General features: G+C 41.9%; 1 protein-coding gene across 2 annotated transcripts in view; it reads left to right on the top strand.

Annotated features, from left to right (window-relative positions):
- Positions 1 to 21,410, top strand: part of TGFBR3 (transforming growth factor beta receptor 3) — a 199,785-nt gene that overhangs the window by 154,844 nt on the left and 23,531 nt on the right. For both annotated transcript variants that reach the window (XM_069597758.1, XM_069597749.1), the window contains exons 7-14: positions 620 to 767; positions 6,784 to 6,973; positions 8,777 to 9,111; positions 9,524 to 9,676; positions 12,559 to 12,699; positions 12,867 to 13,025; positions 18,111 to 18,410; positions 21,282 to 21,402. In XM_069597758.1, coding sequence (XP_069453859.1) covers positions 620 to 767; positions 6,784 to 6,973; positions 8,777 to 9,111; positions 9,524 to 9,676; positions 12,559 to 12,699; positions 12,867 to 13,025; positions 18,111 to 18,410; positions 21,282 to 21,402 — 1,547 coding nt within the window. The remainder of the gene's footprint in view (positions 1 to 619; positions 768 to 6,783; positions 6,974 to 8,776; positions 9,112 to 9,523; positions 9,677 to 12,558; positions 12,700 to 12,866; positions 13,026 to 18,110; positions 18,411 to 21,281; positions 21,403 to 21,410) is intronic.

The raw sequence follows: 21,410 nt of genomic DNA, 5'->3' as shown, positions 1-21,410 counted from the left end.
TTGTGTTCATTAATTTTTCAATAATCACTTGGTTGACCATCTGTTTGTTTTTTTTTTTTTAGTAGCTATCTCCAGAAGTTTGGGGAAGTTAATGCAGATATGATTTTGTAACAAATGTTAATGGCTTAAGCAACCCTTATATAAGTCAAGAAATGCTCTAGCCTTTTGCTTCTTATTTTATTCTGACGTTTTCTAACTCCACTCACCAAACTGCCACCCACTCCTGGTTTGAAGGATTTTGAGCATATAACAAATTAGAATGTTACATATCAAAGGTGTTGAGCCTGAAGAAGCAATAATTCTGCTTCAAAAGTAAACTCTTGTAGTTTGTTCAAGTCCCTTTCAAACAGTGGCCACATGAAATAACCACCATTTTTTTTTCCCAATGAAGAGAAAAAGTTTAGTGGCTAATTAACCACAGGCGTATTTTTCTATTGTTATGTAAAATCATTTTGTTATGTGTGCACTAAACAATCTGTTTTGCACATGTCATTTGCCTGGGATCCACTCCAGCTTTTTAATCAACTGGCCAGACACTGGAAACATGAAGACTTGGAAGAGGGGAGTTGCAACTTTCTGGCATTTGGGTCCTAACTCTGCCTTTGTTTTCCACTCACAGTGCTTTCCAGGTGGATATCATAATTGACATAAGACCTTCTCAGAAGGATCCTGAGGTGGTCAAAAATCTGATCCTGATCTTGAAATGCAAAAAGTCTGTCAACTGGGTGATCAAATCTTTCGATATTAAGGGAAACCTGAAAGCTATTGTAAGTTGGTTAAGCATTTCTTTGTTTTGATGAATGGCAGTAATTTAAGCTGTGTTTGTATGTGTTATTTTTGTGAAGTTTTTCTCCATTATTTTTCACTTTATAAAATAGGCTGTTCCTTGGCTTCTTCTGTCAAGGACAGGCAGTGTGGTAGTTAAAAAAGGTCTTTGGGGTCAATACAGACCTGGATTCAAGTTCAGACTCTGCCACTTATGAACTGTGACCTCGGGCAAGTCCCTTCACCTCTCTGGACCCCACGAACCTCTCCCACGAGACCTCTGGATCTCACGAAATTCCTGAAATGTATTAGTGCGCTTTCCAGTCTTGTTGTTTTGTTGCTAAGTCGTATCCTACTCTGCGACCCCTTGGACTGTAGCCTGCCAGGTTCCTCTGTCCCTGGGATTTCCAGTCTTAGTAAGTACAAAACAATGAACACAAGCATTTCATGGCTGAGAATCCTGTGGGGGCCTCAGTGTCATGGCTGTGAATATCAGCTCTTACTGTAGGGTTGGGTCTTTATGAAAGATGTGGGAAATGAGCTAACTCCAGCTTATTTTTCTTTTCGAGACAAATACTTGGTATTGGCATGGGTTTTTACTTGCTCCTAAGGATAAAACCCTGATAAGAGAATTACAGCTGTGCACAGGTTAGTGAGATGATGCTGGAAAAGTATCCCCGGCCTGTTTCCTAAGCATTCTATTTCATGAAGGAAATATATGTAAGAAGTTTAACTGGGTGGCATGATGGGTAGATAGCAGCTCATTTCCGGAAAAGTTAAATGTTGAAATTTGGTGGAATACATTTTTTCCAAGTATGTTTAGGGAAATAACTATTTGACGGAATATTGCAGCAAATTATATTGAAAGTTAAAGAATTCCCCTTCCTCATTTTTAAAAAGATAATTATCTCTTTGCATGCATATGTGCATGCTAAGTTGCTTTAGCTGTGTCCAACTCTTTGTGACCCTATGGACTGTAGACTGCCAGGCCCCTCTGCCCATGGGATTCTCCAGGCAAGAATACTGGAGTGGGTTACCATGCCCTCCTCCAGGGGATCTTCCTGACCCAAGGATCAAACCCTTGTCTCTTATGTCTCCTGCATTGGCAGGCAGGTTCCTTACCACTAGCGCCACCTGGGAAGCCAATTACATCTTCAGCATCTCTTTTTGTGGGCTTAAATATTGGTGCATTGTCTTAAAAAAATTTTTTTTAATTAATTTAAATTCAATTTAAATTAAAAATTTTAAACTGGAAGATAATTGCTTTACAATGTTGTGTTGGTTTCTGCCATACAACAACGTGAATCAGCCATCAGGATACCTATATCCCCTCCCCCTTGAGCCTCCCTTCCGCTCCACCATCCCATCCCTCTAGGTCATCACAGATCACTGGGCTGAGCTCCCTGTGTTACATAGAAACTGTCTGTCTTACACAGGTAAGTGTGAGATGTGTTGGTAGTGTATATGTGTTGGTGGTGTTTATGTGTCAGTGCTACTTTCTCAATTCATTCCACCTTCTCCTTCCCCTACTGTGTCCACAAGTCTGTTCTGCACATCTGCATCTCTCTTCTGTGCATCTGCATCTGTCCTGTGTGTTGTCTTTTTTAAAAAGTGTGGCCAGTTCCTCTTTCAGTTCCTGCACTGAATCAGTTGAAGTGGGGTTTATGTTTTCAGTGGGTTTATGTTTTGGGAGAGGGATGCCTTTGGCATTAGTATTATTCATTCATGGCACCTTCTGTGTGACATGTCACACAACAGTCCCCTAGGCAGTACCCTGTACGAGCATTTGCCAGAGGCAGTGGGTAAAGCCATTAGCACACACATCTTAATTTTAAAGTAATCATTTCTGGTTCCTGTGGGTTTTTTTTTTTTAATAACTTTTAGGGGATCCCAATAAACCACCATGTGTAGTGGTGATACATCAATTTGGTATTGAGCACAAAGCCCAGCAGTGATTTTCTGAAGTCAGAGCTGTTGTGATTGCTTTCCCTGGCATGGCATGAGCAGTGTTGGTGACCTGGGCTGTTTGCAGCCTTTGCTGCCTGGCACACCAGCCAAATGTTTTTAATTTCAGAATAACAAAAACAGGAAAGGGAATCATGCTTTGAAAGGCAAAAACATACGGTACATTTTAAGTCCCTGCTGGAGTTCTTGTGTAAATGTTCTCTTGGCCCTGACCCTTTGATGGCTCTTTCTCTCCCTGAGCATGTGTGCCTAGTCCAGGGCAGTCCTGGAGTTCACTCTGAAGGTCCCCACTTCTCCTGTGAATCAGAGAGGCTAGAAAAAGAGATTGCTCATCTCAGTGCAAGATCTGTTTATATTGCTCTCCTTGGCTGTACTCCTGTTCCAGGCCAATTTTGGACAATGCATGACAACATTACTAAACAATTAGGTAATGTTTCATGATGTTCCTTTTTATTCTCCCAATCAGTTTCATGCTTTGTGATTTCTTAACTCCTGTCTCAGATGTGAGTTCTGACTGTGCTGGGAGGGAAAGTTACCTGCTAATAAAAAGGTGGAGTGGAGAGAATGCTGGCTTTGGGGCCAGCCAGGTCTGGATTCAAATCCTATTTCCAATTGCTGTTATCCCAGTTGATCCTGGTCAATCTCATTGAACTTTGAGTCTGTTTCCTCACCTGTGAAATGGATACAATGATAATACTCACCTTGAGAGTTCTTGTAAGGTTTAACAGAGTCCATTCATTCATTCAACAAGTACTTGTTAAGTGTGCCCTGGGTATTTCATCTAAAGCAGTCAGCATACTGCCTGCACATGGTGAGTTCTCAGCTACATGTGCTACCTAACTTCTGTGAGCCTCAGGTTCCTCTTCTCTAGAAAAGAATAATAACACCTACTCCTTGTATTTTGGAGAAGAATTAAATAAGAAAACATATATTAAGCATTTAGCACAGTGCCTGCCATAAAAGATGGTGGTAGGGAGTAGGTTTCTATCTTCCTTCTATTAGCAATTCTTTAAGAGTTTGTAGGGACAATTAACAAAGTGAAGACAAAGACAAATGTTTACTAAAGGAATTGTGTGGAACTTGATGGGGAAAATTTAAAGAAAAGCACCATTAAACATAGGTGGGGTATGTATGTGTGTGTGTGATACGATGTGGGCAGAATGAACCCTCTAAAAGACAGGATGGTCCAAAGAGACACAGAGGGTTGTGCTGGGCCAGATGGGATTACTGGAAGTATCCACATTACATCATCATGCCCAGCTCTGGCTTTTAGTTCAGGGCCCTTATGGACCATGCATAATCACATTTTGGAAAAGATTCCAAAACATAAAAGAATAGATGGAGATAACTTGTTAGAAATTTTCTGTTGCATGATTTCATAGGGCCTCAGGGCTTCAAGTTTGCAAATAGTGAGTTTATTCTTAGAAGAGGTATTTTTTAATCCCATTGGGAGTATGCACTGCACCCTCTGCCTAACTTTCCCTCCAGCCCCCGCCCTCCCAGATACCAGCAGTCTTGATGCAGGTGTGTGGATGGTGGGGAGAGGGAAAGGTACTCAAGAGTCTACTTAACTCATTGTCCTTCATGAAGATATGGCTGGGAAAGATGGCGGTGGTATTTGAGACCACCGTGAATACTCCTTAATGGAGTAGCTATACTGAGGCCTTGGGAGCCTGGGGACTCCCAGAAATACAGGATAAGGAACCCATTCATTGCTGGGAACCAACTTGCCTGCCATTGTCCCAAACCTTGCTGCTTTACAAATGCATAGATAGATTTCTAGCCTTGTAAATCCTGAGGTGTAATCAATATGAGTTGTGCTGACAGCTCCTAGTGTTCTTGTGGAAAGGTATAAACAACTTATTCCATTTTGCTACAAAAAGAACAGGTGGCAGTTACGATGATAGTATTCTGGAAATACAGTATTTTCTCAGCTGTCCAACAACATGAAAGACTAGGGCAGATGAGGCCAAGCAGTATTGTTTAGGCCAGTGTTGCAACTCCAGCCAATCAAAACGACAGGCTGCCTTGAAAGCCCGGAGGAAGCTGTGCTGAAAAAACTGCTGTTGACTCAATGAGTAAGAAGGTCTAAGAACTAATTGGATCCTTCTTTACTTCATTTTAGTTTCCTTCCATCCTCCTCCTCTCCCTCTCCTCTTTCTTCTTTTCCTTTCCCTAAGGAATGTTTTCTGAATCCCAGTAAGAGCAGAATAATCCAAATCTGTGAAACTGAGTTGTTGGGTTTTTTTTTGCTAATGGCTACAGAACTTGGTTGCAGCTCTTTCTGGTCCCTTTGCATGCATTATGGTGACTTGCTTACCTGATGAGCACTTCGAGTAATAGGAAAATATACTGGGTGAGACTCTTTCAGCTTTGAATTGAAAATGCTTGTCCTCAGCCAGTATCCCACAACCAGAGAGGCCAAGAGAACTTAGAGGCTGCGAATCTTCTATGGTTTTATAATGGGAAAGGATTAATATTTAGTCATGTTAGGGGCAAACAGAATGGGAAACAAATGGGGAATTTAGGAAAAATGCTGCATGTATGCAGAAGAAAATAATTGGGCATGGAAATTAAAGTGATTTTTATACGACATGAAATGGCATAATCCGCTTGCTAGAAGGGCCTTCCAGCCCTGTAGGAACAGATGTTGAAAATGTGGTGACTTCCCTTTGGGTGCTCCCTGCAGCATTCAGCTCCCTCACCATCTGAGGAGATCACTGCAACAGGATCAAAGTGTAATGTGAAATTTACCTTCCATGTTCTTAGTACTCAGAGTCCTTCGATATTCTTTCGTGGAAAGATTCTTATCACTCAGTTTTAATTTTTAACTGACTACCAAATGAAAGTTAATTTTAAGAGTTACTTGTATTATGGGATAAAAGTATTGGTACGTAGAGGTATGGTGGCTTAATTAATATTTTAGACCATAAAATCTAACCATATTCCGTTAATAGAACTGGCAAATGTCTATAGTTACAGGATTGCTAAATTGATCATAAGTTATAAGTGAAATATCAACATTGGTTGTTTCACCCTGTGTCATTCATAGTTTGCAAAGATTGGATAGTTTCCACAGTGAAGTAACTAGGTTGTGCCTTCTTTCATTTAACTCTGGTACTGCTGCTGCTAAGTCACTTCAGTCGTGTCCAACTCTGTGCGACCCCATAGACGGCAGCCCATCAAGCACCCCGTCCCTGGGATTCTCCAGGCAAGAACACTGGAGTGGGTTGCCATTTCCTTCTCCAATGCATGAAAGTAAAGAGTGAAAATGAAGTCGCTCAGTTGCATCCGACTCTTAGCGACCCCATGGACTGCAGCCTACCAGGCTCCCCCATCCATGGGATTTGCCAGGCAACAGTACTGGAGTGGGGTGCCATTGCCTTCTCCGTCATTTAACTCTAGGATATAGAAATTAGGGGGTTCCTTGGTGGCTCAGCAGTAAAGAATCTACCTGCCAATGCAGGAGATGAAGGTTCAATCCCTGGGTGGGGGAGATCCCCTGGAGAAGGAAATAGCAACCCACTTCAGTATTCTTGCTAGGAAAATCCCTTGGACAGAGGAGCCTGGCGGGTATTGCAAACCGGTTGGATGCGACTTAGCATCAACATAGAAGTAACAACAACAACATAGAAAGCAGAACACAGGCATGTTCGGATAATATAGAATACACATTTCTGAGTACTTTATATATAATTTTAAATAAAAATCATGAAAGTTTTGTATCATATTTGATGTGTATGTTAATAATTTAAACATTAACTCTAGTGACATGGTAATCATACTTATGATAATTAGATTATCCACTAATGACAAAAATGATTATGTTATTTGTATCAACATAAGCAACCCAAATGATGCAACCAGTCAGCATGAATGATATTTCTTAATCTGCTGTTACAAGTTTTCACATCAGTATTCTCAGCCCAAGGAAAGTAGGGATCAAAAGAATAAATAGTTTGCTCATACACAATAGAGAATCTATTTGTTTCAGGTATTAAGGCACTGTTTAATTTTGTAGACTCATGAGTGAAATTTTATTATTATCTTCAGGCTCCTAATAGTATTGGCTTTGGGAAAGAAAGTGAAAGATCTATGGTAATGACCAAATCAAAAAGAGATGACATTCCTTCAACCCAAGAGAGTCTGGTCAAGTGGGCTTTGGACAATGGCTATAGTCCAGTAACATCATACACGGTGGCTCCTATGGCTAATAGATTCCATCTTCGGCTTGAAAGCAATGGTAAGTATGATTTTTTTTGTTGTTATTTGTATAAAAAATATCCCCCCAAATGTGCTTTCCAATGAGAAACTTTCATTTCAACTCATATGGTGCTGTTTTTCTGTTGCAAATTTCAACAATTCATTTGACTACTTATTACTGTAAAGCTTAAAGTTACGTAGAATTGTGCTAGATTATTTTGGGGAAACTATCTTGAATACAGACTTTTTACTAACATAGAGTCAATTGTGTGTTGGAAAACTTTGTTATAGATCACTTTCTCTCTGCATATATTAAGGATAAATTAGTCTGGGTTCTTTTCTCAGAGGAGCCTAGTGATCACTTTGGGTTGAGATACAGAGGGGTTGGGACAGCAGGAGAGAAGTCTTAGGTCAGGCCAGATCTCATAGGAAGTCACGAGGACTCAAACTTGTGCTTTCTCATTCTCACCCAGAGGGAATATAGGAGTTATTACCCCAGTTAGATGGAGGAGAAAGCAGAGGCTTAATAAGTTCTTTGAGGTTCTCCAGAGTCTTATAGCTACTAAGACTTGAACCCCAGGTTTTCTGATCCCTAGATCTCTTGCTCATTGCATGGTACCACAACTGAGTGCAGGGTTGGTAGAATGAAGGTTGTGAGTCCTGGTTCAAGTCTCAGCTCTGATATTTGATCACTGTTTTTGGAAGTTGCTTAACTTCTGAGCCTCTGATTCCTCCTCAGCCATATGAGGGAAACAATAGGACCCGTCTCAGAGGGTGGCTGTGAAGGTTTTTTGTTAACAAATTAAAAACCTCCAAACCTCTTACTTCTTTTGGACCCATACAACTGTGTCATCCTTTTTAAAAAAATGGTATTGAAGGAGAGCTAACATCCTCTTTTCCAACTCCCACTGCAGGATGGATTAACCTCAAGTATGTGTCAGTTGACTTTGAAGGAATAATTGAAGCTAAGCAGCTTTTTCTTTTTGGGCGGGGGACTGCGTTCTAAAAGGCCAGGGTACCTAGATATCTTAGAATTTAGCAGTGAAATAGGAGGTAGCAAAATAATTTCAAAATAGCAGTATTGTTTCAAGAAATCTTTAGAGAGACTGTCTAAAGAATCTCTAGATTCAAGGAAAGTATTTCATTGGCATTTGAATGGAATAATATCATCCCACATAACTTATTCAGATAGAGTTTTTATAGCTTGAAGGGCCTTCAGTTCAATTCAGTTCAGTCACTCAGTTGTGTCCGACTCTTTGCGACCCCATGAATCACAGCACGCTAGGCCTCCCTGTCCATCACCAACTCCCGGAGTTCACTCAGACTCACGTCCATCGAGTCAGTGATGCCATCCAGCCATCTCATCCTCTGTCATCCCCTTAGAAATCATCTAATCCAGCAGTTCTTAATCTTGGCTGCACATTGGAATCACATGGGGAGCTTTAAAACATAATGATTTAAAGAGAGTTCAGTTCTTAATTGGGCTGGGGTACAGCTTGAGCATAGGGATGCTTTTTTTTAGGTTCCCAGAGTGATTTCAGTGTGCAGCCAAAGTTGAGAACCACTGATCTAATCCAACCTCTTAATTTAAAAAAATTGGGAAACCAAAGCACAGAGAAGTACTGTGCTACTTACCCAAAGCCACCAGACCAGTTAGAAAGGATATCAGGACTAGAATTCAGGCTTCAAGACAGACTCCACATCTCCTTTATACATTGCTCATTAGGGATAATTTTACATATGCCCATTCTTTGCTCGTTGCTCCTGTTCTTACCTCTCATGATAATGATTGTGACCTGGCATCAAACACTGATGATGTTCTGCCTTCTTCTCTTGCCATCAGAGGAGATGAGAGATGAGGAGGTCCATACCGTCCCTCCCGAGCTACGGATCCTGCTGGGCCCTGGCACTCTGCCTGCCCTGGACAACCCACCCATTCGGGGAGGAGGAAGCCGAAATGGAGGTTTCCCTTTTCCCTTCCCTGACATCTCCAGGAGAGGCCGGAAGGAAGGGGGAGAAGATGGGATCCCTCGGCCAAAGGACCCTGTCATCCCTGGCATCCACCTGTTCCCTGATCCCAGAGAGCCAGAGGAGGTGCAGGGCAGCACAGACGTTGCCCTGTCCGTCAAGTGTGACAATGAGAAGATGACTGTGGCTGTAGACAAAGATTCTTTTCAGGTTGGTGCAGTTTCTTAAAGGAGAGAATGGGAGGTTACCTCCCTGTCCGTCTCACCTCAATCTGGGTGAGTTATTTCCAGCTCTTTCACTTTTGAACTCTGGAGATTTGATACTGTTTTCTCAGTTGGATGGTCTCACTTCCCCTTGGCTGTGAGTCTCACCCGGTTCCTGTTGTTCTCAGTGAGGGGGGGTTCCAGATCCTTGTGTGTCAATATTTTGCTATTGAATTTCCAAGGCCAACAAACACAATTCTGGGGCTGTTGAGAGATGGTAGGCTGAAAGGAGGTAAGGGGGGAGAGGGAGTGCAGGCTGCTAGTGACCTTTATTTGGAAGACCAGGCAAAATGTGTTAACTGCATGCTATAGAATGGCCTGTGGGCCCCTCTTTATGTCTTTGGTGGTGGTTGTTTCAGGCCAGCGGCTACTCTGGGATGGAGCTCACCTTGTTGGATCCCACCTGCAAGGCCAAGACAAATAACACCCATTTCATTTTGGAGTCTCCCCTGAATGGCTGTGGGACTCGGCTCCGGCGAGCAGCCCCTGATGGTGTGGTTTACTACAACTCCGTGAGTGTTCTCCAGGACAAAGCTTTCCCTTTGCCTGAGCCTTGCTGGATGTTACCTTAAAATTAGTCTTAAGATTTCTATGAAAATGAGGAGGGCCATATACCCTAGACTTGAATGAAGCCCAGTGTTGGTTCTCAACAAAATGGGATGTACTCTGACCCTGAACACTTTTGTTTTGTTGGTGAGTCTGTGGGAGTTGGGAGGCCCTGTTTTCTCGGCTGGAACATTTGTGATGATCTTTCCCACCCTTCCTTCCATCTCCTGGAGGCAAAGCATTCACTGGCAAGGTGATTATGGCTTTTTCTGGCTAAGCTGGAGGCTCAGATGGCCTGGTTCACATGAGGACAAACTCCAAGGCTATGAATGAGCACCTCTGTACAACTGAGCTAACCAGATCCATGGTTCATCTGAGATCCATGGCCTCATCTGAGGCATGTCTAGAAGTAGGAGAACTTTTCCCACCCTCATGAACAAAAGAACCAAAAGAGAGAAGTCTGAAAAGGTCCTTTGAGAAATTGTTAAATCTCTTTCCATCCTTAGGAAAGACCCTAAATTGAAGAACATCTCCTACTTTTGAAGTTAGCCAGAGATTCCTCAATGATAGTCATTGCAGTAGCTACCCTTCACTTTCCAGACATCATTCTTGGCAGTTCACCTTAATCTTTTCAGATTAAATCTGTTTGTGTAGAAGTGGACACTACACAGTGACTGTTAGAAGAATTTGAACATGAAATTTCAAAAGGACTTTCAAGTGATAATTTTGCAATTTGAGTTGTCCTTTTGATGATAGAAACAGGGCTCCTAGATCCCCGTGTCCAGCTTTGACGCGTGTGTGTATGTCTGTGCTCCCAGCTTCGGCGTGGGCTGGGGAGGCCCCGACTACTCTGTTTATTCCGCTGCTGGTTGTCTGCAAACAGGACCCAGCCAGGGAAGAGACTGGCTTTCTGGTCAGCATGGCTCATATAGGGACTGACTCTCCTGTGAGCCAAGTTTATTGTTCCTCAGACAATTTTAGAATGTTTGAGCTGGAAAGAACCCTAAGATGATCTCATTCAGCGTCCTCATTTCACAGGTGAGGAAATTGAACTCCAGGGAGTTACGAGACTTGTTTGGATTTGCGAGACGAGTTAGTGGTAGAGCCAGGACTGAATCCAGCTTCCCAACCTCTCATCCACTGATCTTCCCCCAGCCCTAGGCTGGAGCAGCTACTCTGCTTTGTTACTGAAATTATTTATTAACCTTTGACTTCCTTGATGAACACTCTTCTGCCAATTCCAACACTCATTTTCTTGCAGTTTTCCAGTTTTTCCAGATGTAATGAATGTCATATATTACTGGTATATGTGATTTTGGAATTTCAAACTTCTAAAAAAATATTTCTATATACTTTTGGCTGTGCTAGGTCTTTGTTGCTGTGCGGGCTTCCTCTAGTTGCAGTGCACAGGCTTCTCATTGCAGGGGCTTCTCCGGTTGCGGAACACGGGCTCTAGGGCACGCGAGCTTCAGCAGTTGCAGCATGTGGACTCGGTAGTTGCAGCTCCCAGGCTCTAGAGCACAGGCTCAGTAGTTATGGCTCACGGGCTTAGTTGCTCTGAGGCAAATAGGATCTTCCCAGATCAGGGATCAAACCTATGTCTCCTACATTGGCAGGTGGATTCTTTACCACTGAGACACCAGGGAAGCCCTGGAATTTTAAACTTTGATTTTAATTAATGCCAATAAGAGGCCATGATAACTGGTTAAGTTTTTTAAAAAAAAAGTGCCATCTACCTTAGGAGAGAAAAGTATATTGCATCGTCGTCTTTTTAAAAAAAATTATTATAGGGTAAGTAATAACCTAACTTGCTTCAGTTGCATCATCAATTTCTTTGAGGACCTGGGAAGGAATAGAGAGGCAGTTTTCCTTCATTTCTTTTCCATTCTGCTCTCCTCTCAGTGGCTGTTTTAGCCATTTCTTCCAGTTATAATTGTTTGTAGTAGTTTTCAGACAATATCTATTTTCATTTTACAACATATTCAAAATCTAAGGAGGTGGAACATAGAATCAAACAAAAATTATAACTATCCCATTTGTGCAAATAAATTAGGAGTTAATTTATGGAGTCCTAATCCCTGGGTGAATTTTTTCATCTTACATAGAACTAACCGTCTACCAGTGTTAAGACAGGTTTTTATGGCATAGAACTTATTGTTCTTTCCTGCATCTATACCTCATACAGGAGATAGTGGGGGAGATGGACGCATATAGAGAAGGGTGAGGAGAGAATGGCTCAGTAGTAAACATCAGGTTCTTTGCTTCTGACTCAAACCAAACTTGACCAAATCTTTTTTTTTTTTTAAATTTATTAATTTGGCTGTGTGGGGCCTTGGCATGCAAATTCTTAGTTGCAGCATGTGGAATATGGTTCTCTGACCAAGGATGAAACACAGGCCCCTTGCATTGGGAGCTCAGTCTTAAGCCGCTGGACCACCAGGGAAGTCCCTATCAAATCTTGACAGACACAACTTTCAAGAACTCCTCAGATTAGCCAAATCAGTGTTTCTTAGAGTTTTCAGTATAAAGGCCCCTAAGGAGAAACTCCCCCACCCCCTACAGTACAGGTGGGCCTGTTAAAAACCCCACCCAACTCCATTTCAGTATCTGGTGTTTTCACACTATTTAAAATACATATTTTATTTTAAATCTTAATTTATTATGCATTGGGCTTCTTCTTTTTCATTTCTTTGAGGATAAAATCCTAAAAAAAAACTTGGAGGTTTTTTTTTTTCAATTAAGTCAGATTTTCAGTTCACCTCAGAATTTATTACATGGGTGTTTATGTGAGATGGAACCAAAGGTATGTGATTGGGTGTTTTCATAACTGTGCTTTCCTTGCTTTTAGATTGTGATTCAGGTTCCACCCTCTGGGGATAGTAGTGGCTGGCCAGATGGCTATGAAGATTTAGAGTCTGGTGATAATGGATTTCCGGGAGACATGGATGAAGGGGACACTTCCTTCTTCAGCCGACTTGAAATTGTGGTGGTATGTATTTGTTTGTAGGAGGTAGTTTGTAGAGAATGTTGTCTTTTTGGTTGGCTTTAGTCAGGGACCACTGGAAAATAAAATCAGATGTTAAAGGCTAAAGCTTCTAAAGCTACAAGCTTCATTTGACTTTGATTTATTTCCATCTGTTTTCTTCTTTTCTCCAGTTTAATTGTAGCCTACGACAGGTGGGGAATCCCCGTAGCTTCCAGGATGAACCCAACAGAAACGTCACCTTCAACATGGAGCTGTACAACACTGACCTCTTTCTCGTGCCCTCCCAGGGGGTGTTCTCTGTGGCAGAGAATGGACACGTTTATGTTGAGGTGAGACCCATATGTTAGCCTTCGGCTGTTAGGTTAGCGGCGGAGAAGGCAATGGCAACCTACTCCAGTACTCTTGCCTGGAAAATCCCATGGATGGAAGAGCCTGGAAGGCTGCAGTCCATGGGATCCCTGAGGGTCGGACATGACTGAGCGACTTCACTTTCACTTTTCACTTTCATGCATTGGAGAAGGAAATGGCAACCCACTCCAGTGTTCTTGCCTGGAGAATCCCAGGGATGGGGGAGCCTGGTGGGCTGCCGTCTATGGGGTCACACAGAGTTGGACACGACTGAAGTGACTTAGCAGCAGTTAGGTTAGCGGAGATTCTTAGTGGCTCCTGAGCATGAGTGAAAGCCCTTGGGGGCAGACCTCTTCCTGCCTTCCTCAGTCTTGATCAGCTCTGGATGAAGGCTTCACTCAGAAGACACTTCCATATTGGTTTCTGACCAAAGCAGGAAATTTCAGGATTCATTGCACTATGCTAAATGGAGAGAGCATTTTATAGATGAATGGATGAAATGTTTTGTTTTTTTTAATCAGGGACATAAATTCTAATAAAGCCTTGTCCTTACTTTGTCCTTTGTATTTTTGTCAAGGGCATTCATTCAGTAGTTGCAATATCAGAGTTAACAAAGGAATATTTCAAACCCCCTCAGAGACTGTCTTTTAAACTATGCATACTTTTGAGTGAAATACTATATGTTACCATAGCTCATGAAAATTGTTTTTTTCCTAGATCATTATCTAAATGTATCTGTGGTGGTGGTTTGGTGGTTTAGTCACTAAGTCCTGTCCGACCCTTGCGACCCCATGGACTGTAGCCTGCTAGGCTCCTCTGTCTATGGGATTCTCCAGGCAAGAATACTGGAATGGGTTGCCATTTCCTTCTCCAGGGGATCTTCCCGACCAAGGGATCCAACCCAGATCTCCTGCATTGCAGGCAGATTCTTTACCGACTGAGCTATGAGGGAAGCCCCAATGTATCTATAAATTTATTAAAATTATTTCCTATATATAACAGTAATAACCACACATAATGTAAATGTGGACTGACTACAGAACTATTAGGTAGTGGTGATAATAATGAAATAACAGCTAAAGTTTATTGTAGATTTATTTTGTGCCAAGCTTAGTTATAAGTTCTCAGTTATAAGTACTCATGTTCTTCTGAGCAGTTCTATAACACAGGACTGTTAATATCCCCATTTTGTGGATGAGGAAATTGAGGCCCAAATTTGTCTAAGGTCACACAATTAGTACCTAGTAGAGTTCAGAGTCAGAGTTCATACTCAGTCCATCTGGCTCCAGAGACCACACTGTTGTCCACAGGATGCCATCATTTATCCTCAAAGTGCCATTTTCAAGGGGGAGAAAATGTAACCGCTTTGCAGTGCAAATACCCAAGTTCACAGACTGGATTCTAGAGAAGATAATTATCCTCATGGCCCCAGAATGTCTGCTGGTCTTGCAGGAAAGTCGTCCTCTATTGAGCTGGTTTTGGTGCTAAGATGCAGGCTGGTGTTCTCCACTATGGGAGAAGGGAGAAGCTTAAGGGGCCAAAATGGGATACTTCCATGTATTAAAAGTGACTTCAGTACACATATTTCTATTTAAGAAAGACAAATAACTCACATTTGTACTGATTCTGGGACGGAGCCCACAGGCTCTAGACATTTTCTTGGATCATCTCCTCCTTTCTGATTTCCCTCTTCTGAGAGATCTTCTCTTTCATTGGGTACTCCTTTCTCTGTTAGGGAAGATATACTGCTTTCTATGTGCTGTCCCTAATCAGAGCTCTCTCTTTCTTCTTGCTATTCCGGCTGCTCCATCCACATGTGTGGTTGGTCAGTGATGCACTCTTGTACTGTAGGTTTTAGGGGTGCTGCTTAACTGCAATTTGTTCTTTTCCAGATGTGTCCCTGGCTTTGCCAATTTGTGGCTTTGCTGTCTTAAATCTTTCTCATACATCCAACTCTGGATGTTTTGGGTTTTTTCCCGCCTCCCCAACTGCCTCCCCCAACCCCCAGTGCTGGCTTACTTGAAATACATTTTCTTTTTCATTCTTATTTTCCCATTTATAGACCATCTATATTGTTCATAATTGATTGACTCAAAGACATTGTGAAAGTGATGGGAAAAAATGAACCAAGTCTTTTGGCTATGCCATTTTAAACATCATTAAAATGATATGTGAAAGTCACTCAGTCATGTCCAACTCTTTGCGACCCCATGGACTATACAGTCCATGGAATTATCCAGGTCAGAATACTGGAGTGGGTAGCCTTTCCCTTCTCCAGGGGATCTTCCCAACCCGGGGATCTTCCCAGGTCTCCCTCACTGCAGGCAGATTCTTTACCAGCTGAGCCACCAGGGAAAATACATAATAATACACTGAAGAAAATTTGGGGAAGAGGGAAATGTTATAAACTACTTTATTTTAAAATTGTTTTAAACCCCCTAAAATATGAGAGAGAATTGGTAAATATTTTGCTAAATAGGATAGTAGCCATGCCTAGTCTTTTTTTTTTTCTCAGTTTGGACTCCATCGCTGATAGGAAAATGTTTTATTTGGGGAAAGTAAGTAAAACTTAATCATTGACTTGGTCTAAAGAGCTATTTCCATGTTTCCTCTTGTGGCCATTCTTATCACATCCCCTCCCAGAATCTCCCATTTCCTCTAGATCATGGCCTCTTCCTTTAATCCAAGACGTTATCAGCTTTGCCACTTGGTCTTTGGCCATCTTTGGGTGATAGTTGGCCACACAGTTGGCAGATTTCCTTTTAGTTCATTTGTCTTGGGAAATTATAAATATAAGTCTATATACTGTTCTTGTTGTTCAGTCGGTAAGTCATGTCCAACTCTTTGCAACCTCATGCACTGCAGCATGCCAGGCTTCTCTGTCTATCACTATGTCCCTGAGTTTCCTCAAACTCATGTTCATTGAGTCTGTGATGCCAGCCAACCATCTCATCCTCTGTTGCCCCCTTCTCCTCTTGCCTTCAATCTTTCCCAGCATCAGGGGCTTTTCCAGTGAGTCAGCTCTTCACATCAGGTGGCCAAAGTACTGGAGCTTCAGCTTCAGCATCAGTCCTTCCAGTGAGTATTCAGGGTTGATGTCTAATATAACCCCCGAAATGTAAATCTAGATTAGCACTACTAGTATTAGCTGGCATTTCCTACCTATCAGAGAGCTGTGTTGTGTGCATATAATTTTGACTGTGCAGATTGTCACAGTCGCTGTATCTAGACAGTATCAGTGCCTCATTCTGGGGGGGAGAAACCAAAGGTCAGTGCTCATGGCGAGTGAGCAGCAGAGTCCTGCCACTGCTCACTTCCAGTCCATTTCAGAGTAAAAGATTTATTGACAATAATCTTTTTTTCCTCTCAAACAATTTTTTGGAGTACCTTAGCTATTCTGCCATTGCATGCTTTCTCTGAGATTAGAGAAAAGGTTTGCATTGGTTCTGAGTTCATGTTAAAGGGCACTTTTGAGTAAATAGAGTATATGTAGTTTGCCATTTTTCCGAGATTAAATATCTCGTTTTTCAGAAACACTGTAAAAATAATGAAGTGTGAATATTTTCAGACTACTAAATACTACTTCCTGGAAAGATGTCTTAACTAAGCACCCTCCCTGACCGCATCATGGGCAGCTTGAACTGACCCTGTAGCTGTAGTGAAATAGTGAAGAGAAAATGGACTTGGGTTCAGAAGACCTGGGCTCAAGCCTTGGTTTTCCCCAGTGTTTGCTAGCTATGATTTTGAACAAGTCATCTATCCTGTGTGTTCCATTTTCCCTCCATTTATAAAATGAAGATGAAAATACTTATAAGATTGTTCTCAGGGAGTAAGCTTTAAGGCACAGCGAAATGTCATTATCATCTTCATCTTCACTGTTGAGTGTCTTGCAGTTAACCACATAGGGATCTTTCAAAATAGTGCCGTGGGCTAAAAGCCCCATGTGATGTCAGGGATTTCCTGTGGGTATCTCAGAATGCAAAGTGTGTTTATAGCTTCATGCCTTTGAAAGGATTCTGGGGCTATTGGCTTATGGTTAAAGACCAACTTTATTTCTAAAGTGTTTAAGTTTATTTTGATTCTTAGTTTAGTCAAGGAATGAGGCAATAGGGGAGAGAGGCAGTTCACGCAGTGATCCATGTGTCGCCAGATGGAGAATCCAGTCTGGTTCAGAGATTTTAGCTGAGTTCAGGATGGTTGAGATTTGAATTCTGTTTACACTTGGCCACACACTACTTCCTGTTTCTAAAGAAAAGAACCTTAACAAGGTTTGGACATAGCCCATACAAATGTTTTGTAAGAGGGAAGTGTAAATGAGTCGGAAACATTTCCAGATTAGATTTCCCTTAAAATACCCTTGGGCTTAAAGAGTGAAGGGAGAGTACTTGGCAAGGTCTGGTTTGGACCTCTGAAGAGCTGGGACACTTTGCCAGGCCCGTGATCGCCACCAGATTGCACCATGCCCAACATCCAGCCCCAGAAGCCAGCTCTGGCTGCTCACCGTGAAGCAGGACTTCAGATGAATCAGTAGCTTTACTGCAGTGTTTAGGCTCCTTCTGACTTGCTGCAGTTTGGAAGTTTGGTCTTCCCTGCCTGGTTTAAGTACGTCTACCTCTGTCCTTTATTTTTTGAGTAATTTTTAAAAGAGGTTGCCTTACAAGTGAGAACACTGTTATGACATTAGGGTTTTTACCTGTTGGTGTTTTATTTATTTTGGAAAAGTCTGCTCTAGGTGCATGATGTACTTTTATTTTTATTTGCCAGAGGACTTATAGGAAGTCAAAGAGACTTATTTATCTTGTATTAGAATCTTAGAATATTAGAATCCAGGCTGGCACTTAAACTAAATAATTCACTGTCATCATCCATACCAAATTTAAATGGAAAATATCTCTTTCTTCAGTGAATCTGTTACTTTTGTGATTAGAAAGAAGACTATGTAGGTGTGTTACACAAATCAAGCAGTGTCTCTCATCAGAAGGGCCACGTTGGTATGTTGTCCTTGTGCCTACAGTGAGAGTGAGATGCTAACTTGTTTCTGAATTGAGCTTTCTGTTCTGTTGTAGGTGTCTGTTACCAAGGCCGACCAAGAACTGGGATTTGCCATCCAAACGTGCTTTATCTCTCCGTATTCAAACCCTGATAGGATGTCAGATTATACTATCATTGAGAACATTTGTCCTAAAGATGAATCTGTGAAATTCTACAATCCCAAGAGAGTGCACTTTCCTATCCCACAAGCCGAGATAGATAAGAAACGGTTCAGCTTTGTTTTTAAGCCTGTCTTCAATACCTCCCTGCTCTTTCTCCAGTGTGAGCTCACGCTGTGTACCAAAAAGGAAAAGGACCCCCAGAAGCTACCCAAGGTTAGTGGGCCTTCATCTATTTTCTCCTGTTATTTTGACATCTTTAGGTGAGGCAGTGACCTACCAGAAAGGTTTAATCACAGCTTGCTGCAGGTTGAGGTTTTTGGTTTGGGAACTGCCCAGTCAAAATCATAAAGTTCATGTTAGCAGGGAACTGTGAGTTTTATGGAGTCTTGGAGAATGAATCCTGACCGTATGCTTTTTTTTTTTTTTTTTTCCATGCATGCTATTCAGTAGTATCTTATGAACGATAAATCAAGACTGTTTTCCATTGAACGAGAGGTCTGGCTTTATCTTTGCTATTCTAATAGTACACAGTGCCAAGAGTACAGAGAGCCGAAGGACAAGTTCAACGTGAGGATTAATTTTTCCAGGTCCCGCTGAGATTTGTATTGCAGTTGTTTTTTGACCTTCTCTGTGTGAGTTATAGGGTTGACTTGTCTCATGAGGACTTCTAAGGGAAACTAACAAATATTTTAATTTTTCTTGGTTTCATATTGTGGTTCGTCATGTTTGCCTCATGTTGCTCCCCACATAGAACCAGTACATGCCTTTGCCACAACAGAAATCAGAACCCCTTGACCTTGTTGGTGTGGCTATGGTAGGGGGCATCCGCAAGGGTGATGACCTCATTGTTTTGGCTTTTTGCACGAAGGGTATCTTCTGTCTAGTTTTGTTTCTGTGATCTGCTGTAATTATGTATAACTTAGTATGCATGTTTATTTTAGTTAGATATCTCACACAGTGTAAGCTGGCTTCTCGTCCTTTTACACTTACATATCAGTCAACGTCTAGAAGTCCAATAATTGAGCTGTGTCATTAACAATGTATTATAGGGACAGAATTTTCTCACCTGGTACATAGGTTGTGAGAGATGGGCATAAAAGGAGAAGGAAAAATTACTGTTATGAGACGGATTGTCATTTATCTGAATCCTTTGCACCATTATATTCTCCAGGGCATCGATTTCTCCTTTAGACCACAGGAAATTTTATAATACATTTGAAAATATAGTGAATCTGATCTCTTAGTCCTCAGGGAGCGCATATGTGTATATATATATAGGGTGATTTAGGCTGTGTTCTTTAGGTTGTGTTAGGAAACATTGGTGCCCTAGCCTTGTGGGCCTCCACCTTCCAGTGGCCATCAAGCTTGGGCCATAGTGGACAGTGGTCGAGAGCCATGCAGAACTTCTTGTGTGGCTGTGGGACCCAGAGAATAACTTTTAAAAGTTGGGAATCTAGGAGGGGAGGCCTGGCGGTTACCCCTGCCTTTACTGATAGCTGTGGCTCTCACCTGTTAGTGAGCCTGGCCTATAGCAACCCAGCTTCATAGTGTGTCAGTCTGTGAAAATTAGTCCTAATATTTCCTTCTAGAACATTTAAAGGAAAGTTCTAAGTGCCTGAGGTTGATATAGGATGTAACCCTAAGCCTAAGGTTATATCCAAGGCAAGATAGAGTGGAAAGAGCATGGGGGCCGAGAAGGAAGGCCTGATTCTTACTAATAGGACATTAGCAATTTCCTGATCTCTCAGAACCTCCGTGTCCTTGTCTGCACCGTTGGAGTAATAGTATAGCCTTCCTTCCTAGGTAGAAGAGCAGGTGAGACAGTGGAGGTGAGGACAGTGGACCATTTATAGAGCTGTTACCGCTGTCCCTCTGTTTATGGCCTATGGTTAATACTTCCACACTCCTATGACTGCTTTCTATGACAATAGACTGAGCCAAAGATTCTTCTAGGAAGAATTCTCAAGGACTGTTGAGTCCAGCCCTGCCTCTTGCTGATGAAATTGAGAGCAGAGGTTCAGTGACTTGCCCGGGATCTTGCAGTGAAATTTGTTATAGACTCTTGCTTAACCAAGGAACTGGAAGGAAAGTAAGAAAGCTCTTCCTAAAATGCAAATCTTCTCAACGAGTTCTCTCAATGAAAAGCCCATTGTTTCCCTTTACAGGAGGGCTGTTGTAAAGACTTTTCTTGTTTGTTTGGGGCAGGGGTTGGAAGAGAGGGGAATTGTCTTATAACATGTATCTGACTTTCATGTTGCTCAGAGCAGTGATGACAATAAAGCAACAAGTCTCTGCTCTTTTGTGACTGGAAGATCTGGAAGCTAGTTAACTTTTCTGGATGCCTTGCTATATATAGATTTTAAAAAAATAATTGATATGTTTCCCCTTCCAACAAAAGTGATAGGATGTCACTGACATTAGCATTTCACCTATTGATGGGCGTAGACAAGGAGCCAAAGTTATTTTAAAGGAAAAGGTAATGGAAACAGATACACCAAGCTTGGGCATGCTGGTTCTAAGTTTGGAGCCTGAAAATAGCTGGAAACAGCTGATCTCATGGCCTCCACCCCTAGGCACAACTCCCTAGGACTTCATTTTGGAACATTAAAAGCAGATGACCCTGGAAAGCTTCATTTTGCATGAGCCTATACTGTAATTAAAGAAATCAAATGCACTCGACAACATGATTATCTTTTTTGGACAACAGATGTAAAATCTGTCACCCTCATAATGCAATACATGAAGTTTCCTACCATCACAAATCACAAACATGAGCCGTTTATGTGTAAGCCAGCTTGGTGAAGGGCCAATATTTGTCATATAGTTACTTTATTTTTCAGACTAAATAACACTAAAACCTCCAGTTGTTTTGTGGGAATCCATCCAGCAATGTTTGCATCTTCAAGTGCAGCTGAGAATATACTGAGCCTGCTCTCATAGCTCTCAGATTATTGGTGGTTCTTTGAAAACCATCCTGGCATCCTGTTTTTCTGGGGTAAATAGCTGTGAGCTGTCTAAGGGGCCACAGGACGATCATGCTGGCCCTTCTGAATGACCCCCCTGACTCTGTTCTCCTCTCTGCAGTGTGTGCTTCCTGATGAAGCCTGCACCTCACTGGATGCCTCAATGATCTGGGCCATGATGCAGAATAAGAAGACGTTCACCAGGCCCCTCGCTGTTATCCACCACGAAGTACCATTTAAAGGTGTGTTC

The sequence above is a fragment of the Ovis canadensis genome, chromosome 1 (assembly GCF_042477335.2).
Source record: "Ovis canadensis isolate MfBH-ARS-UI-01 breed Bighorn chromosome 1, ARS-UI_OviCan_v2, whole genome shotgun sequence".
Taxonomy (NCBI): Eukaryota; Metazoa; Chordata; class Mammalia; order Artiodactyla; family Bovidae; genus Ovis; species Ovis canadensis.
Note: the sequence above shows the minus strand (reverse complement) of the source record. Positions and strands in the feature narration are given on the sequence as shown.